Source organism: Salvelinus alpinus, chromosome 6, assembly GCF_045679555.1.
Source record: "Salvelinus alpinus chromosome 6, SLU_Salpinus.1, whole genome shotgun sequence".
Lineage (NCBI taxonomy): Eukaryota > Metazoa > Chordata > Actinopteri > Salmoniformes > Salmonidae > Salvelinus > Salvelinus alpinus.
This window is the reverse complement of record NC_092091.1, coordinates 64,799,590-64,826,451: the sequence shown is the minus strand read 5'-3', so window position 1 is coordinate 64,826,451 and position 26,862 is coordinate 64,799,590. Positions and strand designations below refer to the sequence as shown.

General features: G+C 44.1%; 1 protein-coding gene across 3 annotated transcripts in view; it reads right to left on the bottom strand.

The window, feature by feature from the left end:
* glra3 (glycine receptor, alpha 3) overlaps positions 1-21,475 on the bottom strand; it is a 103,714-nt gene extending 82,239 nt beyond the window's left edge. Inside the window, exon 1 of one of the 3 annotated variants that reach the window (XM_071407402.1) lies at positions 21,348-21,475. In XM_071407402.1, the coding sequence (XP_071263503.1) occupies positions 21,348-21,394 (47 nt within the window). In that variant the 5' untranslated portion in view covers positions 21,395-21,475. Of the gene's footprint in view, positions 1-20,980 lie in introns of all 3 variants that reach the window. The other 2 variants (XM_071407403.1, XM_071407401.1) reach the window with 2 other exon arrangements.
* Positions 21,476-26,862: the final 5,387 nt, after the last annotated feature.

Sequence of the window (26,862 nt, the reverse complement as noted above, 5' to 3'; positions counted from 1 at the left end):
CATTTACTTAATGCTTCCATATCTGTCTGAAATATATCTGTCTGCACAATAGACTGATTGTGTGTGTGTGTGTGTGTGTGTGTGTGTGTGTGTGTGTGTGTGTGTGTGTGTGTGTGTGTGTGTGTGTGTGTGTGTGTGTGTGTGTGTGTGTGTGTGTGTGTGTGTGTGTGTGTGTGTATGTGTGTGTGTTTGACTGGGGCTCCACAACATCAATACCAACCTCAGCCAGTCGAGCGATCAATCCACCAGCCAGGACTGATGGTCTCCCTGGGACATCGATATAGAGCACGACTCACTGCCATCATATCTCTGACAATTTAATATCCTCTTCTACAGCACGTTAGCCTCACATCAACCATCTGAGGCAGAAAACACAGATCTAATCGTACCAGGGCTGAAGACAAATATAGACTAGAGTCCATTGCCTTGGTACTGTGACAAGTCTTCCGTTAGGCTGTTTGGTGGTGAGAGAGCGATAGAGAGGCAGAGAGGTAGAGAGAAAGAGAGAGAGAGAAGCTCTTCAGATGTACTGTTTCGAGTGAATTCGAGTGAAATGTCCATGATGTCTGATGTCAGAAAGATCTTTCATAGTGAGAAAGAGAGTGAAGGGGACATGTGTTACATGCTGTCTCTACTGTAGTACCTCTGTTAGTGGATGATATCTCTCTGATCTGGCCTCTTCAGAACACAGCAGGTAATAAACGACGGCAGGTAATAAAAGGCAGTGCATGTCTAACCTCCCACATGAAAAAATACTACAGTTTACTATAGAATACTACAGTACTACTAGTAAACTGTAGAATACTATACTGCACATTGTAGTATCCCTCGATCATGAGTAGTACTTACTATAGCATATTCTAGTATACTGTAGAATACTATGGTAAATACTACAGTATTATCCACCAAAAAAACACTGTAGTAAATACTAGTTGTCAGCAAAAACATTAATGTTTTTTAACTATAGTAAATACTACAGTATATAACTAGCATATACCCTACCCTACCCATCCCCTCACCATATCCCAATGTGTGCCACACATGAGTGAGAAACCTACATATATTGTGTTCCCTACAGGTTATAGAAAAGAGCAGAAGCTCTGAACTATCCATTCAGACCAGGCCCCCAGTGTACGGTCTGGAGTCTGAAGTCACAAGCTCTGCTGGCCGGCTACTGTGTAGTAACCTAGCAGGGCCAAAATCCCGGGTCTGCCCTAGAAAGCATGTGTAAATTACCATCGCCAGAATGGGCAAAAAAAATAATTTTGACAGCCGTTTTGGCCTCTAAAATGTGTTTATTTTGATCAAGTTCGATTATTTTAAAGTTTGATTTATTTTTTAAGTTTGCTACAAGTCAAGATATTTAACTAAATAGTGATCCATTCTGACTACTACATTTGTCGCCACACGGGCCCTCATGCACGCTCTTTGCACGTGTTTCTCAGGCTGGATGAAAACAACTACATCGACCATGATCCTTTGCTAGTTATAGCCACTTTGGTGCCATTCAGCCCCATTCAACAATATGGCATGCTTCAAATTTAAATACTTAATGTGCCATCAGGAGTTTTCCATATGAATACATGGATGACGTCAGCGCTATCGCTAAATCAAATCAAATGTCTATATATGTCATACGCGCCGAATACAACAGGTGTAGACCTTACAGTGAAATGCTTACTTACAAGCCCTTAACTAACCATGCTTTAAAATATATAATAATAATTAAACAGCAGCAGTAAAATAACAAGCGAGGCTATATACAGGAGGTACCAGTACAGAGTCAATGTGGAGGCTATATACAGGGGGTACCGGTACAGAGTCAATGTGGAGGCTATATACAGGGGGTACCGGTACAGAGTCAATGTGCAGGCTATATACAGGGGGTAACGGTACAGAGTCAATGTGGTTAGTTGAGGTAATTGAGGTAATATGTACATGTAGGTAGCTGTTCAGGAGTCTTATGGCTTGGGAAGCTGTTAAGAAGCCTTTTGGACCTTGACTTGGCGCTCCAGTATCGCTTGCCGTACGGTAGCAGAGAGAACAGTCTATGACTTGGGTGGCTGGAGTCTATTTTTAGGGCCTTCCTCTGACACTGCCTGATATAGAGGTCCTGGATGGCAGGAAGCTCGGCCCCAGTGATGTATTGAGCCGTGCAGTTGCCATACCAGGCAGTGATGCAACCAGTCAGGATGCTCTCGTTTGTGCAGCTGTAGAACTTTGTACATATCTCTGTGTGTGGAGTAAAGGTGTTCTAGAGTTTTTCCCCTCTGGTTGCACATTTAACATAATGATAGAAATTAGGTAAAACTGATTTGAGTTTCCCTGCATTAAAGTCCCCGGCCACTAGGAGCTCTGCCTCTGTATGAGTGTTTTCCTGTTTGCTTATGGCCGTATACAGCTCATTGAGTGCGGTCTTAGTGCCAGCATCGGTCTGCGGTGGTATATAGACAGCAAAGAAAAATTTAGATGTAAACTCTCTTGGTAAATAGTGCGGTCTACAGCTTATCATGAGATACTCTACCTCAGGCGAGTAAAACCTTGAGACTTCCTTAGATTTTGTGCACTAGCTATTGTTTACAAATATGCATAGGCCGCCTCCTCTTACCAGAGACCGCTCTTCTATCCTGCCGAATAAGCTTAAAACCCGCCAGCTGTATGTTAATCATGTCGTCGTTCAGCCACGACTCAGTGAAACACAATATATTACAGTTTTTAATGTCCCGTTGTTATGATATACGTGCCTGTAGTTTGTTTATTTTATTATCAATTGATTGTAAGTTGGCTAATTGGACCGATGGTAAAGGTAGATTACCCTCTCGGCAACGGATCCTTACAAGGCACCCGGACCGTCGTACACGATACCTCCGTCTTTTCCTCCTGCGAATGATGGGGATGTGGGCCTTGTCGGGTGTCTGGAGTAAATCCATCCCATCCGACTTTTTAATTTATTTAAATTTAATTATAATTTTTTTTATTTTTTCCCCCTTTTCTCCCCAATTTTCGTGGTTTCCAATCGCTAGTAATTACTATCTTGTCTCATCGCTACAACTCCCGTACGGGCTCGGGAGAGACGAAGGTCGAAAGTCATGCGTCCTCCGAAGCACAACCCAACCAAGCCGCACTGCTTCTTAACACAGCGCGCCCCCAACCCGGAAGCCAGCCGCACCAATGTGTCGGAGGATACACCGTGCACCCGCCCCCCTTGGTTAGCGCGCACTGCGCCCAGCCCGCCACAGGAGTCGCTGGAGCGCGATGAGACAAGGATATCCCTACCGGCCAAACCCTCCCTAACCCGGACGACGCTAGGCCAATTGTGCGTCGCCCCACGGACCTCCCGGTCGCTGCCGGCTGCGACAGAGACTGGGCACGAACCCAGAGACTCTGGTGGCGCAGCTAGCGCTGCGATGCAGTGCCCTAGACCACTGCGCCACCCGGGAGGCCCCCCATCCGACTTGTTGAAGAAAAATTCCTCCAGTACGGGGTGAGTAATCGCTGCCCTGATATCAAGAAGTTCTTTTCGGTCAGAAGACACGGTGGCGGAAATATTATGTACTAAAATAAGTTACAAATAAAGCAAAAAAACACACAATAGCATAATTGGTTATGGGATCGTAAAACGGCGGCCATCTCCATCGGCGCCATCTGGTTTTAATGTCTATGGTTCAGACCTCAGACCTACCTAACTACAAGTTATGGAAAATGTGTATTTGTCCAGTAGGTTTCCTCAAAGAGAAAGCCCCCACTTCTATGTCAAAGAAAATAAAACACTACAGTAATTACTATAGTATATACGACAGTATTTTTCCTACAATATTTCAACTGCAGTAAACTTAATACAGTATACTACAGTAAAGTCTACAAAAGCATTTCAGTGAATACTACTGTAGTATTTATACCATAGTATACTATAATATTTTTTCCATGTGGGCTGGTAGTGATTTAAGGTCTTTCATCTCTGTCTTTGTTCACACCCTAGAGGGGGGGAATTGACTTCAGCTGTGTGCTTTTGATGGGATTTGAGCGCATTACAACAAGTGCTAGACTATGATGACTTATAATAGTGTAGTTACTATACATCTATTAGGCCTAGCATGACATTTTGTGTAGCTTATGCCAAATGATTTGCAAATGGTGTATTTTCAAGGGGTCATTACGAAAATATATCTATCACAAACCAACTAAGTTGTGAAGAAGTTGTTTTTTTTCATTCCTACTAGTCTCTACAGTAACATTAAGTTCATATTGAAACGAAAAAAACATCACTGCGTAGCTCGAGGACCCCACAGAGAAACAACTGCACTATAATGCATTTATGTTGACAAAAACTCACAATAATGACTTGAGTAAACTTAATATGTGCATGGAAAACTTTCGCGTCAATATCTCTCTCAGTGAGTTCATTTATTTTCAGAGTCAACCCACATGATGAGCAGTTTGTCTCAGAAATGACTCACAGTTATTGATTAATTTCTTTAATAAACATAAAGCCACAAGAATACAAACCACCCCCTAGTCTTATTGCCATAGCGATGCTCTAGTCTCTCTAGCCTAGTGATACACAGTCAAAAAATGATTCCTTGTGAAGTCTAATTGTTACCAGGTATATTTAAAGCCTCCCTCCAGATCCTTGCTTCCTTCTCATCCCCCTGCATATGAAGCAGGCTCACACTAAACTCCTCTCGGGCTTTACCCACCTTGTTTTCAGTGCCTGTCAAATGCACAGCGCGATTCACCATTACAATATAACGCCAGTTTGACTGCCGCCTCAACCACAGAAGAAGAAGCCATTCAGATCTGCTCCAGAGGGGTATAATAGATATTATGGTGGGAAAAAGATTTGGGATTATGTGATAATTGTTTCTATATATCTAAGACTTCTTATATGCAGGAAAAATATCAATATCATTCATATCATTCAGCAAGCCAAAGAGATATCCAGTCTGAGAGACAAATAGTATGTGACGTCGTATTGTGGTCGTAAAATACTGCCTCTTTCCCTTAGCTCCAGCCAGGCCTCTCCCTCGTCTGATTACAATGACTAGTGACAAAACAGCGGGCCTTCGCTGGCATTTCTCATCTTCTGCGACGTGTTCTCCTCTCCGGAGTGTCATTTTGTACTCTTGTTCCCACAAGGACATTACAATGAGGGTTGTGCCTGTCACACACACACGCGCATGCACAAAGACACACATACAATAAGATGCAAACACGCTGAGTCGACACTAAGCTGACACTGGGCCGACCCGCCAACCCCTCAGGCAACATGCCAGCATGGCCAGCGGTGCCCGATGACCTCTTGACCTTGCATCATTCCCCCTTGCCCCCTGTGTCACCCCTGCGTGTCACGGAGGGTTACGGACGAAGGGGATGACAACTCAAGGGGGGTGACACCGGACTGGCCTGCCTCACAAGAGAACGTGACAGGCTGCAGCTCAGCTGTTTGGGATTCGCTCAAATGGCAGAGTCACAGGCACAGCCATGGGTAAAGAGACGGCTGCGGAGTGGCACGACATGATTATTTTGGGCTAACCGTCTGGCCCTTTCGCTTGCTTGCTCAGTCGCTCACTGACCCTGCCTCCTCGGGTCATGCAGCTGTATGGAAGTAGAAAATAAAAAACTACCCAGGTTGGGTTAGTTTCCATTGTTTTCTAGTATCTTTGTAGGATTCATATAACAAGCTGTCAGGATAACTGATTCAGTGTCCAGTTCACTCTGTTTCTAAAAGCTAAAGGGTGAAATAAAGGTCTGCTTGGGAATGTTTTGGCAGTGTGCCATATGACAAAGCCCAGTATGTATGTGTGTGTGTGTGTGTATGTATGTATGTATGTGTGTGTGTGTTTGTGTGTGTTCAGTGCAGCCATGACTGACCCTGACTCACTCTTGATGTGCTCACTCAGCCAACTCAGTAGGCCACTGAACACTGGGCTATACACTCTACCACTTGGTTATCTACAGAACACAGGGGGTTTGAATCACTGTCAACAGGAAAACATATCCTCTGTCAAAAGAGGGGCTTTCTTCGACTTAATATTAACATTGTTCCTGTATTTGTCTCCACATTCTACACGGGTGAGTTGGGTTTAAATGAGCTAAGGCGTTATCAACCTCTTTATGTCAAAACCATCATGAATCCTGTTATCTTAAGAACATAATGTTTATTTAATTAAAATAGTGTTTCATCATAATTCAAGAAGAAAAGGTGGAGTTTTGCATCATTACAAATTCCGATACAGACACACACACACACACACTTTCTGAGTCCTGCCGTTCACACACACACACACACACACACACACACACACACACACACACACACACACACACACACACACACACACACACACACACACACACACACACACACACACACACACACACACACAGCGCATTCGGAAAAGTATTCAGACCCCTTGACTTTTTCATATTTTGTTACGTTTTACAGCCTTATTCTAAAAAATTGAATAATGACAAACCAAAAACAGGTTTTTAGAAACTAAAATATCAAATTTACATAAGTATTCAGACCATTTACTCAGTACTTTGTTGAAGCACCTTAGGCAGCGATTACAGCCTTCAAGTCTTCTTGGGTATGATGCTACAAGCTTGGCACACCTGTATTTGGGGAGTTTCTCCCATTCTTCTCTGCAGATCCTCTCAAGCTCGTCAGATTGGATGGGGAGCTTCGCTACACAGTTATTTTCAGGTCTCTCCAGAGAAGTTCGATTGGGTTCAAGTCTTGGCTCTGGCTGGGGCTCTCAAGAACATTCAGAGACTTGTCCCAAAGCCAATCCTGCATTTTCTTGGCTGTGTGCTTAGGTTCTTTGTCCTGTTGGAAGGTGAACCTTCACCCCAGTCTGAGGTCCTGAGCGCTCTGGAGCAGGTTTTCATCAAGGGTCTGTCTGTACTTTGCTCCGTTCATCTTTTCCTCGATCCTAACTAGTCTCCCATTCCCTGCAGTTGAAAAACATACAAACAGCATGATGCTACCACCACCATGCTTCACCATAGAGAAGCCAAGTTTCTTCCAGACGTGACCCTGACCAAGAACCTTCTCCCCCAATTGCTCAGTTTGGCCAGGTGGCCAGCTCTAGGAAGAGTCTTGGTGGTTCCAAACTTCTTCCATTTAAGAATGATGGAGGCCACTGTGTTCTTGGGGACCTTCAATGCTGCAGACATTTTTTGGTACCCTTCCCCAGGTCTGAGTCTCGAAACAATCCTATCTCGGAACTCTACGACAATTATTTCAACCTCATGTCTTGTTTTTTCCTGTGACATGCACTGTCAACTGTGGAACCTTATATAGACAGGTGTATGCCTTTCCAAATCATGTCCAATCAATTGAATGTATCACAGGTGGTCTCCAATCAAGTTGTAGAAACATCTCAAGGATGATCAATGGAAACAGGATGCACCTGAGCTCAATTTTGAGTCTCATAGAAAAGGGTTTGAGTAATTATGTAAATAAGGTATTTCTGTTTTTATCTTATTTTTAAAATCGAAAAAATCTAAATACCAGTTTTTGCTTTGTCATTATGGGGTATTGTGTGTAGACTGATAAAAAATTATAATTTTAGAACAAGGCTGTAAAGTAACAAAAAGTGGAAAAAGTCAAGGGGTCTGAATACTTTCCGAATGCACTGTGTATATATATATATATATATGTATTGTGTGTGTGTGTGTGTGTGTGTGTGTGCATGCATAGCATAGCATTAGCATTAAGCTAGTGCTGCCATGCAGTGAAATCAGGCCTGAATGTTTCTGCTCCAGATCCTCCATAGCTCTGAGATAACTTAAATAAACAGAGTTTTAAGCAGCTTACTAGGCCAGCTAGCTGCTTCTGCTTTGCCTCGGATTTCCAGAGGCAGCTCTGAAGATTTTCACCCAGCAAAAAGACAGAGAAAGGGAGAGACAGGGAGAGAGAGGGAAGAGAGAGACGGAGAGAGAGGGAAAATAACTTCAAGAAAAAAAAGAGCGTTGGGGCAACGAGCGACGCGTCCAGCAAACGTCATCAATAACTCAACACTTCCCCTCCTTAATCTATCTGTTAAAATGCAAGCCAGTGACACAAGGCCGACGGAGGGGGGAAGAAGGGAGCGGATCGAGTTAAAGACCCCCAGATTCTCCTCTCTCTCTTCGCAGAGAGAGTTATTACTGAGAGTCAGAGAGCCAGCAGCGTCAAGCGTACGGCTTCTATGTGCTAATGTAGTCAATGGTAAAACATAATGGATATGTCCCTAAGCAGGGCAAATCAGACACTGAAAAACATATAATGGAATTGTCCCAAAAGCACACATTCAAGTAGAGTTAGAATGGCAGAGCCGCTGCTGGAGCATAGAAACTATGAGTTAGCGGGGTACATAAAAATCCGTTATAGAATTGTCCCAAAGCACACCTGGAAGTATAGTTACAGTATAATGGAGCAGAGGAACTATGGCTGGGCCCTGGTCAAAAGAAGTGCACTATATACGGAATAGACCAAGACTATAAATGAGGAGTTATCCGTGCCCTGGCGGGTAGGGTAGATGCCCGCCTCATGCCCCTTGCCCTGCACCCTGAACATTCCGCTCCAGCGAGCAGCCAGTGAGTCGCCCTATTTGGAGAGAGAGAGAGCACAGATGTGGTTTCACATCTGCCCTAGCATCATGTAGAGGGGGTGAGAAGACGTTTATACTGTCGTATCCACTCATACATCAAGTACCATGCAGATGTATAGTTACTTAGCTATCTGTGTATCTCAGAGTTAAAGCTCAAGTAGGAAGAGGGAAATGTCCAATTGACTCAGACAGGCAGGCTCAAGGGAATGTACAGTAGCTAGCTGGTGTAGATCTGCAAGGCAAAAATCCATAGTGCCTCTTGTAAACCATCTCATGTTAACACAGGCCAAGTCAGTGAAACGAGCCATCAAGCAGACAGTTGCTCTTTTTCCTCTTCTATCCAGAACCTTACATCACAGTCACATGTATCTCAAAGAAAACCATCCAGCTGCATACCAGTGCTTTAGATTAGAACGTCCACTGGGACACCAGCCAGACTGTGTTGAAAGTGTTGTTAGTTCTATGGCAGCAGGCGGATATCTACCAGAGCTTCGATCATAACCACATCTTCAAACCTCCTTAAAGCTTTATAACAGTGCCTTAGAAGAGCCACTATCAGGCTTTGTGAGTGTTGGTAGTTCTAGCAGGCAGATATCTATCTTCCAGAGCTTATCTCCTGGGACGTGGTTGGTAGTTCTAGCAGGCAGATATCTATCTTCCAGAGCTTACCTCCTGGGACCTCCATGTCAGAGCACAGTGACCATGTGAGCTAGATCAGTTCACCTGATCTAGAACTCCTCACAATCAAATGTCGACCGCATTATCTACCAAGGGAATTCTCTTCGATCATAATCACAGCCGTATATATTACCCCCCAAGCAGACACATCGATGGCCCTGAACGAACTTTATCTGACTCTTTGTAAACTGGAAACCACACACCCTGAGGCTGCATTCATCGTAGCTGGGGATTTTAACAAGGCTAATCTAAAAACAAAACTCCCTAAATTCTATCAGCATATCGATTGTGCTACCAGGGCTGGTAAAACCCTGGATCATTGTTATACTAACTTCCGCGACGCATATAAGGCCCTCCCCCGCCCTCCTTTCGGAAAAGCTGACCACGACTCCATTTTGTTGATTCCAGCCTACAAACAGAAACTAAAACAACAAGCTCCCGCGCTCAGGTCTGTTCAACGCTGGTCCGACCAATCTGATTCCACGCTTCAAGACTGCTTCGATCACGCGGATTGGAATATGTTCCGCATTGCGTCCAACAACAACATTGAAGAATATGCTGATACGGTGAGCGAGTTCATTAGGAAGTGCATTGACGATGTCGTACCCACAGCAACGATTAAAACATTCCCAAACCAGAAACCGTGGATTGACGGCAGCATTCGCGTGAAACTGAAAGCGCGAACCACTGCTTTTAACCAGGGCAAGGTGACCGGAAACATGACCGAATACAAACAGTGTAGCTATTCTCTCCGCAAGGCTATCAAACAGGCTAAGTCCCAGTACAGAGACAAAATAGAGTCGCAATTCAACAGCTCAGACACAAGAGGTATGTGGCAGGGTCTACAGTCTATCACGGATTACAAAAAGAAAACCAGCCCCGTCGCGGACCAGGATGTCTTGCTCCCAGACAGGCTAAATAACTTTTTTGCCCGCTTTGAGGACAATACAGTGCCACTGACACGGCCCGCTACCAAAACCTGCGGGCTCTCCTTCACTGCAGCCGAGGTGAGTAAAACATTTAAACGTGTTAACCCTCGCAAGGCTGCAGGCCCAGACGGCATTCCCAGCCGTGTCCTCAGAGTATGCGCAGACCAGCTGGCTGGTGTGTTTACGGACATATTCAATCAATCCTTATCCCAGTCTGCTGTTCCCACATGCTTCAAGAGGGCCACCATTGTTCCTGTTCCCAAGAAAGCTAAGGTAACTGAGCTAAACGACTACCGCCCCGTAGCACTCACTTCCGTCATCATGAAGTGCTTTGAGAGACTAGTCAAGGACCATATCACCTCCACCCTACCGGACACCCTAGACCCACTCCAATTTGCTTACCGACCCAATAGGTCCACAGACGACGCAATCGCAACCACACTGCACACTGCCCTAACCCATCTGGACAAGAGGAATACCTATGTGAGAATGCTGTTCATCGACTACAGCTCAGCATTTAACACCATAGTACCCTCCAAACTCGTCATCAAGCTCGAGACCCTGGGTCTCGACCCCGCCCTGTGCAACTGGGTCCTGGACTTCCTGACGGGCCGCCCCCAGGTGGTGAGGGTAGGTAACAACATCTCCACCCCGCTGATCCTCAACACTGGGGCCCCACAAGGGTGCGTTCTGAGCCCTCTCCTGTACTCCCTGTTCACCCACGACTGCGTGGCCATGCACGCCTCCAACTCAATCATCAAGTTTGCGGATGACACTACAGTGGTAGGCTTGATTACCAACAACGACGAGACGGCCTACAGGGAGGAGGTGAGGGCCCTCGGAGTGTGGTGTCAGGAAAATAACCTCACACTCAACGTCAACAAAACAAAGGAGATGATTGTGGACTTCAGGAAACAGCAGAGGGAGCACCCCCCTATCCACATCGACGGGTCAGTAGTGGAGAAGGTGGAAAGTTTTAAGTTCCTCGGTGTACACATCACGGACAAACTGAATTGGTCCACCCACACAGACAGCGTTGTGAAGAAGGCGCAGCAGCGCCTCTTCAACCTCAGGAGGCTGAAGAAATTCGGCTTGTCACCAAAAGCACTCACAAACTTCTACAGATGCACAATCGAGAGCATCCTGTCGGGCTGTATCACCGCCTGGTACGGCAACTGCTCCGCCCACAACCGTAAGGCTCTCCAGAGGGTAATGAGGTCTGCAGAACGCATCACCGGGGGCAAACTACCTGCCCTCCAGGACACCTACACCACCCGATGTCACAGGAAGGCCATAAAGATCATCAAGGACAACAACCACCCAAGCCACTGCCTGTTCACCCCGCTATCATCCAGAAGGCGAGGTCAGTACAGGTGTATCAAAGCAGGGACCGAGAGACTGAAAAACAGCTTCTATCTCAAGGCCATCAGACTGTTAAACAGCCACCACTAACATTTGCCAACATACTGACTCAACTCCAGCCACTTTAAAAATGGGAATTGATGGAAATTATGTAAAAATGTACCACTAGCCACTTTAAACAATGCCACTTAATATAATTTTTACATACCCTACATTACCCATCTCATATGTATATGTATATACTGTACTCTATATCATCTACTGCATCTTGCCATCTTTATATAATACATGTACCACTAGCCACTTTAAACTATGCCACTTTATGTTTACATACCCTACAGTACTCATCTCATATGTATATACCGTACTCTATACCATCTACTGCATCTTGCCTATGCCGTTCTGTACCATCACTCATTCATATATCTTTATGTACATATTCTTTATCCCTTTACACTTGCGTGTATAAGGTAGTAGTTGTGGAATTGTTAGGTTAGATTACTTGTTGTTATTACTGCATTGTCGGAACTAGAAGCACAAGCATTTCGCTACACTCGCATTAACATCTGCTAACCATGTGTATGTGACTAATAAAATTTGATTTGATTTGAGCTGCTATGACTTATTTTAAAATGTCATAGCTAGCATTTGGTTTGCAACAGATTTGTCTAAACCTTGCTGTCTGCCTCTGACCTCTGGAACGATGTTGCAGTTTTGTGTGATCTCCACTGTGCCATGCATATGAACGTGACGAACCCTGCCTTAGAAGAGCCACTATCAGGCTTTGTGAGTGTTGGTAGTTCTAGCAGGCAGATATCTATCTTCCAGAGCTTATCTCCTGGGACGTGGTTGGTAGTTCCAGCAGGCAGATATCTATCTTCCAGAGCTTACCTCCTGGGACCTCCATGTCAGAGCACAGTGACCATGTGAGCTGCTATGACATATTTTAAAACGGGTTGTTTGGATCCTGGAAGCCGATTGGTTGATAGCTTGGAGTTATAGCACCACAATCCCCAAATTATCCAGGTAATGCCTGTTAATGGTTCCATTAGATTGATCAATGCGCATCCATTTTCCCACAGCCCCGGCAGTCAATTTATAAGCTTAATCTCCTGTGGAAAAAAGTGTCTAGACAATATTTCACCATGCTACTAGGCTAGCATTTGGTTTGCAACAGATTTGTCTAAACCTTGCTGTCTGCCTCTGACCTCTGGAACGATGTTGCAGTTTTGTGTGATCTCCACTGTGCCATGCATATGACCGTGACGAGACTGACAGCTTCTCTGATACACGCCGATTCATTTATCAGGATCATTAATGGATATATCCAAAGAATTGGCTGTCATTTCAGCTGCTTGGTGTGATTTAGTGGGCTAGCTAGCTAGCAAAGGAGAAGTAGCTAGCATGCATAGATAACGTGGTTGTTTAGCAACAAAACCGACGCGTGCGCAACTATGGGGCAAAACAGATGGTTCGGCTTGGATTGTTTTATTTATTACATTTTTACATTGTCTATATGCACACACACAGGACTCTACACACTCACTGACACTCCAACACACACATAACATGCTCACACATTTATACTGACTCCACACACACACACACACACACACACACACACACACACACACACACACACACACACACACACACACACACACACACACACACACACACACACACACATATCCTGATGCCTAGTCAGTATCTACCTCTATCGCTCTAGTATCCCTGCATATTGTAAATATGTTATTGGAACTGACCCTGTATATAGCGTCTTACTTTCTCGTGTCCTTATTATTATTAGTTTTGTGTGTGTTTTTGTGCTACCTTGTTATTTGTTGTGCTACATTAATATTGATTACTGCTTTGTTGGGTTTGGAGGTTGCAATGAAGGCATTTCACTGTACTTGTGCACGTGACATTAAAACTTGAAACATGTAAACTAGATTTTGTCTCCGATGTTTATTGAAAACATAAATACATTTGCACAATGAGCACTTGTTGTCTCTCAAATACATCATTACAGTTGTTGGTTAGCTAGCTAGCGAATTTTGGCATATTAGCATAGGCGTGACATCTGTCAAAACACTTCAAAACAAGTCATGGTAACAAGAAAAATATAAAACTAGCTGAAACGAACCACCTACGACTCCACACATTGCAGCTTCTTGTCATTGTCGCTCGGTATCTGGCCATCCAGAATCACAACAACACACGGCCTTCTGCCCAATTGAAGCACATGCATCATTTTTGTGACGTTGTCAGCTAACCCTTCTATAGCTGCATGCCAGTGATTTGTTTAGCATAGCTACCCACTGCAAATAGAATGGATAGAATGAACAACCAGCCCATTTGGCTAACAACTTCACAATCTCAGAACTAACCACTGACTTTCGCCCGGACTATTTTGTATGGTGGAAAGATTAATTTACAAATTTATTCAATATAACAACATTTCTGAAAACATGTTGTTCGTCTTTTTTTATATGTGGACAACCATTTTATGAAAGCAATAAGGCCCAAGAAACAAGGAATTATCGTGTGATAACTCCCTCCTAAGGGCTGTAACTCCCATCTGAGGGCTGTAACTCCCATCTAAGGGCTTCGCCTCGGGAGTTATCACATGATAATCCCCAGGTTCTCATGCCTTATTGCTTACTGAAGATCCTGTCAGGCCTGTCCAGCACCTCGTCACAGGCCACACTCAATCGCACCGATGCAGAGGGTTGAGTCACTCTATGTGTGAGTGTGTGTATGTGTTTGTGTGTGTAAGACACAACCAGGGTTATATGGGTCAGCAAGCCAGTGTGGCCACATTCATGACAACCAATAAAGTGCAGGGGCCAGAGAGACCGCAGGCACCCACATGACCAACTCAGACACACACGAGCGCACACCATTCAAAACCAATTTCCATCCTTAGTGCTCACCACTTTTCCCCAAAACATAGATTGCCTATCACAACATCCAGCTTTTATTGTCACATCTTGTATTCTTCCACATTGGATTGATACACGCCTGTAAATACACTAGAGGAAAAAGTCTACGTCCCAAATGACACCCTATTCGTTCTTATAGTGAACTACTTTTGACATAGGGCTCTGATCAAAAGTAGTTCACTATAGTGAAAAGCTTGCCATTTGGGATGTAGGCTAATAAACTAAGGCTGTTTTTACAGAGACAGCCCAATTCTGATATTTTTTCCAGTTATTGGTCTTTTGACCAATCACTTCAGATCTTTCCACATCAGATCTTTTTCAGAACCTGATCGGTTTGGTCAAAAAGACCAAATTAAATCAAGTCACATTTTGTTACATCTCACATAGGTTAATAGACTAACAGTGAAATGCTTACTTACAGGCCCGTCCTAACAATGCAGAGAGAAAGATTTCAAACATTATAGAACAAATAATAACACAAGGAATAAATCCACAATGATTAACGATAACTTGGCTATATACACGGGGTACCAGTACCAAGTTGATGTGTAGGGGTACGAGGTAATTGAGATAGATATGTACATATAGGTAGGGGTAAAGTGACTAGGCAACAGGATAGATAATAAGCAGTAGCAGCAGTGTATGTCATGAGTCAAAAAAGTTAGTCCAGGTAGCTATTTGGTTAACTATTAACTATTTAGCAGTCTTATGGCTTGGGGGTAGAAGCTGTTCAGGGTTCTGTTGGTTCCAGACTTGGTGCATCGGTACCAAGTCTGCAGTGCGGTTGCAGAGAGAACAGTCTATGACTTGGGTGGCTGGAGTCTTTGACAATTTTTGGGCCTCCTTCTGACACCGCCTGGTATAGAGGTGATGGACGGCAGGGAGCTCGGCGGGCCCCAGTGTTGAGGGTCAGCGTGGCGGAGGTGTTTGCCTACTCTCAGCACCTGGGGGCGGCCCGTCAGGAAGTCCAGGATCCAGTTGCAGGGGGAGGTGTTCGGTCCCAGGGTCCTTAGCTTAGTGATTGAGCGGTGAGCTGTAGTCAATGAACAGCCTTCTCACATAAGTTAATTTTGTCAAGGTGGGAAAGGGCAGTGTGGAGTGCAATAGAGATCGCGTCATCTGTGGATCTGTATGCAAATTGGAGTGGGTCCAGGGTATCTGGGACGATGGCGTTAATGTGAGCCATGACCAGCCGTTTAAAGCATTTCATGGCTACAGATGTGAGTGCTACGGGGCGATAGTCATTTAGACAGGTTACCTTGGCGTTCTCGGGCACATGGTCTATGGTGGTCTGCTTGAAACATGCAGGTATCACAGACTGGGTCAGGGAGAGGTGGAAAGTATCAGTGAAGACACTTGCTAGCTGGTCAGCGATAAGTGAAGAAAAGGCCAGAATTGTGCTGCCTGTGTAAACGTAGCCAAAGAGATTCCAGATAATTGAAACCAATTCCAGAGTCCCCAAGGGTTGCTCTGGCATTTACACTTAGAATTTTACACCAAATAGGAGTTAAATGGTTAAAGGTATCTTCCAGTCAACAACACATTACTGTACAGTATTACCATTGGTCAAAGCTCTGTTAGAAGAGCTCCTCCAATACATGATGTTCTTATTAGCTAGAGGATGGGAAATGTCCTCTCAAACAAACAATGAGACACAGAGGAGTGGGAGGGATTGATATATTGTACTGTTGTTGTTGCTAAAATCATCAGTCCTTGTTTGTCGTGAGTCCTCAATCCGTGAAGACGTCAGATAAACCTTAACCACCCCCACATCCTACAAAGCAGATAATACCACAGTCAGTCAGTTCATCCGTCCATCCATCCATCTATCCATCCACATGTTCAATATCATCAACCTAGCAGATCTGATGAATAAAATATACTCCAAATTCACCGAAAGGAAGATCACCATAATCACCTGAATGCTGAGAGTTACGGAAGAGCGAGAGACAGAGAGAGAGAGACAGAGAGAGAGAGAGAGAGAGAGTTCCGCACTACAGCACAATAGAAACCTGACCTCTCAAAACACCCCCACCACTAACAGCAGCACATCTCCCTCTCGACACAGGACCTTAACTGTCTGTGCTGAATAGTAAAAGGAGAGAGATGAAGTTGAGTGACAGCAGTCAAGAAGGTGCTTCTTAGTGACCTCAGTATATTTAGCTGAGCATGGTGTTCGTTTGCAATACCAAAGCTGGGATTTGGTTTGATTTCCTGCATGGGACACTAAACATAATTACATGTTCAACTGTTAATCACTTTTGCGTAACAAACGTCTGCTAAACGACCATATTATATGATATTATCAGATTCAAGATTGAACAGGATCCCTCCAGTGGGCTCTCCCTATGATGTTTGACTCCTGCATTGGACACATGTATAAATATGACTAGGTGTTGAACTGTAAATCGTTTAGGATGAACGAGCATATCATCATTACCATATATGACAGTTTAAATAGGTTTCCTCCAGTGTGCTCTCTCTGCGTGGTGTAGCCCGCCTGCGTGTGCCGCCCGCTGGTTGGCACGGTAACGCCCGGTGGGGCGTGGGAACACTCGCTGTTTACCCCAAAGATCATTTAGTAATCCCCACAGAACAGCAGTGCACGTAAAACAGCGCATGTTAAACTAAACCCAGGGGGATGGATTGGAGGATAAAAACAAACGTGTGTGTGTGTGTGTGTGTGTGTGTGTGTGTGTGTGTGTGTGTGTGTGTGTGTGTGTGTGTGTGTGTGTGTGTGTCCCAGTGAGGGCGGATAGACACACAGTAGATGCACACACCACATGGGTTCTGGTGACAATCATGTCAGATTATCCAACAGAGGATTTGGAGATTTAGACTCTTTGTTCTAAGTTAATGACTCACGAGGCTGGGCTGAAGAAGCCTAGCTGTTTGCGTTTATCAGTGATTTAGACTCTTTGTTCTAAGTTAATGATTCGCTAGGCTAGGCTGAAAAAACCTATCAGTTAGTGTTTATCAGTGTTCCCCAAACCTCTCTTCGGGAACACACAGGCATGTAGCTATACTTATTTGATGTGTTTCAGCACTGGTAGCCCTTGATTAGTTGAATCAGGTTCCAGTTGTGGAATAAATGAAATAAGTGGAACTGGCTGGGAGTAGGCTGACTCCAGGAGAGGTTTGGGAAACCCTGGTGTACATGAGTTACTCCCCAAAGTATAGTGACTGCCTGCCTAAACGTCCGCAGGGGGACACGAATGAGTTCAAGCATGAAATCCACAGTGAAATATTAAAAGCTCTGCTTTCTAAAAATCTCCCACCCAAAACTCCGGTCTGCCTGTAACATCCTCTCCCTCAGACTGCCATTTTGTAAGCAGTCCAGCAATGACATGGATTCAAAAAACAGATCCTATAAGAGCCCAAATGGAGGTCATTAAACTTTGAGAAGCAGGACAACAGTCTTACAAGGCGAACTTCCAGCAGAGCAGAACCATATGTGAGATGCTATTCAAACATCCCTTTCTTGTAAGTAAGCATTTCACAGTAAGGTTCACACCTGTTGTATTCGGCGCATGTGACAAATACAATTTTATTGGATTTTATTTGAGTGCTAAAAATGGAATCCACTTCTTCTCCTGGCAGTGCTGCCCGCCAGGTCACCTCTCTCTCTTCTCCCAGCCCTGGTATGATAGACAGCTTTATAGTGGAATACTACCTCTAAAATGGTGCCTACCAGGGCTTACCCCTACCCTCTTCACCATGCCCCTTGCCACCGACTCTACAACCCTGTCTGATGCCAATGGTTTCTGACTGTTTGCTCATGTTGCTCCACATTGCCACGGTACAGGACAAGGGTTCTAGAGGAAAGCTAGCACCCCTCGCAGACCACAATGCCACAGTACAGGACAAGGGCTCTAGAGGAAAGCTAGCACCCCTCGCGGACCACAATGCCCGGCACAGTGCAAGCTTTGCAAACAGTAGGCCAGGTACCCAAGTGGAATGTCTCCCTTGACGTAGATCTATCTGCCCAGCAAAACATAGACAGACTTTCCCATAAATGTTTCATTTGCAAGTACATAGCTTGCCCGACACAGTGTGCAAAGAGTCCCTTTCGCCATTCAAGTGAAGTGACAAACCCACAGGGGAAAGTAAAGTGCTCCAACATGGACTGGCTGCTATGCAGGCCCAGAGTAATGAAGATGAGGGAGAACAGTGTTTAAACCCTAGACCTCTCAACCAAGAATAAGCATCTGACCTATATATCCTCGGAATTCTAATTACACATATAATCTGTGTCCCAAATGGCACTCTATTCCCTACATAGTGCACTACTTTTGACCAGGGCCCAAAAGTAGTGCACAATGTAGAGAATAGGGTGCCATCTGGGACCCAGCCCATAGATAAACCCTATAGAAAACTCTCCAGTCTCCATGGACTCTGAGCTGACACTAAACCAATACACATTGCAGTATGTGCCAGTCAGGGACATGGCAACAGGTATGGCCTGCATCCCAAATGGTACCCGATAGCCTAAATAGTGTACCACTTTTGACCGCTTACGGTGCCATTCGGGACACAGCCATGATATCAATAATTCAATACAGGGGGATGCCAGCGGAGGACCATTACTATCACAGACACATCACACGAGAATAATGCATTGCGTCGTTAAATAATGGAGGATGATCGACGGTACATGTACGGAGCCTTTGAATGAGAAGACTTGTGTTGGTGGCGGTGATGCACGGCTCGAGTGGGATTAGACTTTTCAGCAATTGCATTACCTCTGTGGAGTTGTACTGTGCTTAGTTGAGAAGGACTCAGGGAAGGAATGAGAGCTGGAGAGAGTATTGAAGTGGGAAGAGAGTATTGAAGTGGGCGGGCTAGAGGTATCCTTAGAGAGAGAGAGTAGCTATTGAAAGGGGAGTCCAGCCCGCTTACAACGAATAAGATATTGCAACATGCCGCGTGTTTTGTAGAGATGAGTGGGCCCGACGGTTTGCTCTGTAGCTTAGCTGTTTGTCAAGCCTGACATAATGTCAATTAACATGGCCCTATGAGGTGGGTAGACTGTCAAACTTGTTACACATGAACCAAACTGACATCTGAACACGGCACTTGAGCAAACATATGTGGAGCAGACATGTGTAGGTGATCATGTGTAACCTGCTCTCTAGATAGTAAGTAGACTTGGGCATGTGCTTGAGTTGTATCAACATGAAAAAGGCTTTTGTTGTATCTATCAATGTTTCTTGGACATATATATGAGAGAGAGAGAGAGAGAGAGAGAGAGAGAGAGAGAGAGAGAGAGAGAGAGAGAGAGAGAGAGAGAGAGAGAGAGAGAGAGAGAGAGAGAGAGAGAGAGAGAGAGAGAGAGAGAGAGAGAGAGAGAGAGAGAGAGAGAGAGAGAGAGAGAGAGAGAGAGAGAGAGAGAGAGAGAGAGAGAGAGAGAGAGAGAGAGAGAGAGAGAGAGAGAGAGAGAGAGAGAGAGAGAGAGAGAGAGAGAGAGAGAGAGAGAGAGAGAGAGAGAGAGAGAGAGAGAGAGAGAGAGAGAGAGAGAGAGAGAGAGAGAGAGAGAGAGAGAGAGAGAGAGAGAGAGAGAGAGAGAGAGAGAGAGAGAGATTTAATATTAAAGACTTCATATTTTACCAAATCCAACACACCAGCCTCTCCAGCGTGTTGTATTACATAACAAATGACCATGGCTGGCTGGGACCATAATTGCACTATAAAGATTGCTTCTATATGAGAAAGCTTGTGTTACAACTTGATCTACAAATACCTTCACTTTCACATCCAATGGCCCATAGTGTTTAATCGTTAATAACTGTCAATCATATAAGGTGTTGCATATATATAGAGAATTCTGCTCATTCGGATTGCACGCAAATATACAATTTCTTTGGATAATTCAAGTGGCTTTTTCTTTGATCCCGGCCCAGAAATCTATTCCATGAGATTTCTCGATAACGGCACCTGTTACTGAGAGAGTGAGAAGAGAAATCCTCGTCAGGATCAGATCAGCACACTGAGCATGCCGATCGAATTCCTGGAAAACGGGGATTTGAGAAATACGCAGGCAGTTTACAGGGTCTAAATTTAATACAGACAGAAATGTAAATCATTTATCACGAATACTAAAGGGCGCGTGCATCATGATCGTACCGTTTCTCACTGATTTGTTGGGCAATGGTCAAAATCCCTCACGGAAGGATCACCACATGTGTGTTTGTCGAGATAAGACATCATGCATAGATGACTCTCTTAGAGGCTTTTGTACTTGATATGATTCTTATATCTATGTGCCTGTAGCCTAATCCCCAAATTTGAGAGGAAAATCCACTCCGTATTGAACGCTTCCAGTGTTTTAGGGTCATATAGCCTATTTGCATACCACTCAAATCATTGGCGCACTCAAAGCACCTAACATTAATCAAACAGTTCGGGAACTTTAACAATCAGTGTGAGTAAATCAAGCCGCGTAATATTGGCTGCTGCCGAACTCCCTTACCTTAGCAACACAGCTATTTCCCACGCGAAGAATCCCCATACAGCTACAGATTGTAGCCTTTTCCGCGTCATCTCAAGATTTGAGTTGCATATACATATAACCGGGAACGCCTCAGCTGCCTCTGTTCGCCACTTAGGGTAAGACTCTTGACTTTCAGCACCGTGGACAGTGCTCCAACTGATGTCGACACAATTCAACACGCGGCAGGCTCGTGGCGCACGGTAAACGCAAACGCATAACAGTTTCGGAATCCCACATAATACTAATCGACTTCACTACTCATAACTGGACTGGTTTTACCGACCTAGCAACGACACCAACAAGAGAGCATAGTAAATTCTGAAATACGACTTTAAAGTAGGTATACCAGTCATTTGGTGTAGCGCTCGGCAGCTGTACAGATTCTTGACACATTCACAGACATCTCAGCGGTCTTGGAGACCCGGGCATAGAGAGAGCCCGCCCCAGACGCGCGCGGCACCGGTGACTGACAGCGCATTATTCCACTCGCTCCTATAAATGTTCCAGCAGAGCCACGCCATAGCTTAAATTAGACAAGCACTGATGTGGAACATCATTACTGCATTAGCATCCCCCATCTCTCTCTCGCTCTCTCTCTCTCTGTTTCATTGACATATGTATCCAATTTGTTGTCATTTATTAGATGTTGCTTGTCGAGTTGCTGTCCAGATCAGCCTCATGTGTAAGCTATAGCAGCCATAGCTTACACATGACTACTTACTATTTTACACAGAATATTACAAAACAACAACATTGAATGTTATTCATGATTGCTTTCAAGTATCATTATGGATTACTACATTATGCACAGCATCTCTACGGGTATGGTAATCAAACAATATGAGTCTTGATAGTTGTCCACCGCTATGACCATGAGCAAAGCAGTCAGGAAAGCTTAATAAATAAATAAATAATAGTACATTCATGGATTTTAGAACATGGACATTTCGTTTAGGATTACTGCTAGGGAATGTGACGTTTCAACCAAAGCTTACCTTCATATGAGTACTATGTTCGTAAATGTATACCATATTGAGAACATCAGTATGCATATGATATTATGTATAAGGACGGGTCGGATCTGCACGCGCGCACGCACACACACGGGATGACGAGTAACATTGTGAGTGAAAAAGGGGGTGTATGATGCCAGGCTGATGGGGACTGGCAGTGTGGTGCCATGAGCAGGGTGTTCAGCACTGCTGGGTGGAGGTGGTTGCATCTGTGTGTGCTGTGCTGTAGACACACACACATTCACAATCAAATGTAGTGTGCCATGTTTTTGTCAAACCGATCTGGAATCAGGTGATAAGCAGGCATGAGGCAGCAGGCATGCACTCCAAGTTTAGCCTGCCGAACAGAGCACTCATGCAGTCAGACTATTTGGCCTGTCCCTGTCAGTTTGACATGCATTACCTTATGCTATCAAAAATGCAGTCTCTACACATGTGGAAATTGCTGTTAAACTGGGTTGAACCCTGATGTCCATAGAATGGTCTGTAATTATTTATTGATGTCGCCAAGGTGATGGGGGTGATGGTGTTGAAGTGTAGTGTGGTCTAGTGCTGGTTCCTCAACAGCTGTGATGACTACACCACAGGCCAGGACAGGTCTGTAATGCCTTTGGGCTGCTGGTGATAGCTTGCTGAAGGTGTGAGGAGCACAGCCCTCGCCAGTGTCACCGTGGATGATGGGGTGAGAGGGAGGTGTGCGTATTTAAGAGAGAAAGAGAAAGGAGGATTGTCCTGTTAAATTATACGCTGTCAAAATATTCTCAAAACACTATGATTGTGTAATGAAACCATGAAAGGTAGCGCACCTAGCCTGAGATCTGGTGTTTGGAGGGTGTTTGAATATAAACCTAATGCAAGTGTTATGATACACAGAAAGTGGTTTAAAACTATAGAAGTACTCTGAAACACCCAAAGTGGTTCTTAAATCTGAATATTGGTGTTTTCAAGAGAATGTTGTGAAAATACTTTTTGGGGTTTCAGTGCATGTAAAAGGTAGCATCAAAACACAAAACGATATTTTTGCAGACTGTGCCTCTCATACAATCAAATGGTAAAGAAATGCAAATGGTTTATAGCCTAAATATTGATTGATGATAAGGGAATATGGATTTTTTTTGGTCGAATTCCACCTTCATTTTTTCAATGCTTTCTTTAGACAGATTAGAAACAGGGGACAGAGAAGGAGTGACAGTGGGACAGGCGGAAGCGGGAATTGAACCCCCGACTTCTGGGCTAGTAAGATGGTACATTTCATTGGAATTTAATTGGCATTTTATACACTCAACCACACAGCCACACTGTAAAAAAAAATATGAATTTGACAAAAATGAGTGCAAGTCGTTTCAATGATTTGTTAATTTCATTTTACCCCAACATTTTTAAATAAACGTAATATGATGCTCAAAAGACGGAGAAAATTGAGTGATTGAACTCATTGGAAGTCTGGTTTAAATCTCTTTGCACTTCTTATCTTGACATGTGGCTCTGTTTTCAGAGGACTGTGGGTAATTCAAACATTTTAGACTTATTCCTTATTTTACACAATGTGGTCTGCATGCTTGAAGAAAGAAAAGTATAATCTATATTACTACTAGGCAGCTTGTTCTGCCACGAGGTGTAGCCTAATGTGTTATGATGAACGGACATCAAAACCATCTGGGAAAATTACATTTAATGATGAGATGAGCCATTTCCACATGTCCCACTTTTAATAGCAGAGGCAGATACAGTATCCTGCCATGTTTACCGTTAAACCTCTACCCACTGCTGGTGGTTTGAGCACTGTGCTGAACACCGCCTGCCAAAATGGGTTAAACTGGCAAATGATCAGATACATAAACCAATGTTAAACATCAAAATACTTCAGAAGGTATCTAATTATGCATTAGACAGGATTCGAAACACCATTATAGTGTTTAGAGGCTATAGAGCGGAAACAACACCTAAAGAGAAGGTTCTGCACTAAACAGATCTCGAAACGCCAAAATTGTGTTTTCAGCCTTTTCTGTTAGTGCTCCCGGTCCCTGGCAAGGTGTTGCACAACTTGTGATTAAGTGGTGTTACAACACACCATGTAATGTTTCAGAACATCTCAGGACGATGTTTCAATACTTCAGCAAAGTTAAGGTTTCGTCTCCTTCACGTTGGTGGCAGCTCAGTTGCCAGTAGTTTTGGTGTTACAAAGCACTTAATTTTAACAGTGTATGAACAGTAAAAGAACAAAGACATGTTTGAAAAAAGGATGTCAGGCAGCTCATTTCTTATTAAAATGTATAAAAAAGTGACACATGACATGCAACTTCTCCTAACTGGCTCCCTAATTGCTTTCTGTATGCCATCTAGCGCTAAAGCACTGGCCTTGCTCTCCTGACAGTTCTTTCTATCCTGTTAAGGAATGATTCTCAAACTTTTGTATAATTTCAGCCATTAGTTTTGAAAGTGGTGCTCACAAGCCCAAACGGTTCGCCGTTATTTGTGTACTAAGTCATCCATTTTGTGTTATATGTTCCCGAATTTTACAATTCGTATGATATTGTCAGAATTTTGCAATTTTTGTGATATGTTTACAGGTCCAATTCTCGCAATCTGTTACGAATTTGTTCTTAAGATCCCGGAGTGCATCTTAAAGGGAAAACGAGAAGCTCCTCTTTGGACAAGGTTGATTTATTTCCCCTAATAAACCTAGTTTCACAGTTTGCGATATTCCCTTTAAAACCACTTGCCTCCCTAGAGTGCCTGGTGACTCAAACTGGCATATGCCACATAGCTTCAGAACTCAAAACGCCCCCTGGTTGGAAGTTTACAGTCTAATTACAAAATACCCTAGTGAGTGTGAAGTCGGTGCCGGTATCTGCAGATGTTCTTCTGACGCACACTGAGAAAGAGAGAGCTCTTATGCATGCTAAGTTCATCGGCAGGCCATGTCTGCCACTGTCAACATTCTCAGTCAGGCTCAGAGCTTGGGGTGAGAGAACGAGAGAGGGTGAGAAGTTTGAAAGTCTGCGTGGGTGGGTGGGTGAGATGGTATGACAGATGAAGAAGGTGAGAGAGAGGGTGGTTGGGATGTTATGGATGCTGTGGATAGGTGGAGAGAATGAGAGACAAGGAGGGGGTCTGGTATCTAAGGGCTTTTATTATCCATACTCATCTACAGCCGCTTGTCAATTTGCCTTCTGATAATTTCCCCATCCTTCCTCGGTGAGAGAGAGAGATGTTCAGCAAGGCCAGTGATCCATGACTGATCTGTCCCCGTCCCCGTCCCCGTCTCCGTCTCCGTCTCCGTCTCCGTCTCCGTCTCCGTCTCTGTCCCTGTCCCTGTCTCTGTTCCTGTAATAGATTCATATCAGGGACTATGTTCCCATATTCACCCTAGAATGCATGACATAAACAGTTCTTCATTTAAATTGGTTTGCTAGTGTGGATTTAGGAATAGAGCTCGGGACTCATACATCTTTATACAAAGTGTAGTATGAGTTTGGACAACTCTTATGGCCTTGCTGGTAAAATGTAATTTAGGAGAGCCAGGATAAGGAGAACATATCAGACCTAAGTGGCCAGTACATCAGGGAGACTAGAGGGACTAGAGAGGAGAGAGGAGCTCGAGAGTGATAGTCTGTAAGCCCTGGATGATGATTGAAGAGTGTGGTCAGAGTGGAGTATAGACTTGGTCCATCACAGCTTTCATTGCCGGAGACCCACAAAATTCGAAATATGGACATTGCAGGAGTTATAACAAGTAGCTTCGAAGTCTTACAGAAGTATTTAAATCTACCATTTTAAGTGCAAATGAACACATCATTTTGAATAGAATGATACTGTGAAGCTATACAGACATCTAGTTATCCGTATGATAACTCGACAAATGTATCTACCGAAACCCTTTCTACGGAGCAGCGTCCATATCTTTGATCGTGCATATTAACCAACGTCATCTCTCAGGCATCCCTCCCTGGGATGATGGTGTTTCCGTTTGTTTAACCAATAGGACGAATCTGGTGGATTATACCTCATTATGTTGAGTCCGGCCTCGTCGCTAAGACGATATGCACGTGCATAGATTAACAGACACTCCCATCAACATGACTAGAGGTTGTTAGGCAGGTGATGAACGATTTTCTACACACAGGCAGCCAAACGACTTCCCCCATTCACATCCATCATTAAACAGAATACACTGTATATCTCAGCCTCACAGTAAACAGGCAAGCTGCTGATCGTATTATTACACATATTTCTTCATCTACGGGATGAAAGCCAAGCATGACATAGTGGAGTGGCTCCATATGACAGAGATTATGGCTACTGTATCGTAGCTGCGGAAAAGATAAATTGCTCAATTGTGGTTTTGTGGCCAGCCGTTATAAATCTCCCCCCAGTGTGCTGTGGCAGAGTATTATGGAGAGGTTTATATTGGAGGTGTCGGTGGGGCATGGCTGTAGTTCAGCGGGTCTGGAATCTAAAGCATATGGGGTGATTAATAAATGATGGAATTATTATTATTTGCCTTGTTGTTATTCCTATAGGGCCATTCAAGACAACGCTACAATGTCTTCTGTGTTTATTGACATGATAGACAATGGAATAGGAATAACAAGATGATATCATTGTATATACAGATGTAGGATCTTAATTTGATCACTCCTGCACATCAGGATATACAAACTTGTAGTGCATTCAAGGTTTCAAAATGCTTCTAAAGTTTGTAATTTGCAAATGTCAGACTTGATTTGCCCTATCAAAAAAAAATTCAACCCCTAAACAAATGTCCATTAAAACCTCTAACGAGTCACAAACCCGGATCCGGGATCCCCCCATCAAAAAAGCTGACTAGCATAGCCTAGCCTAAAG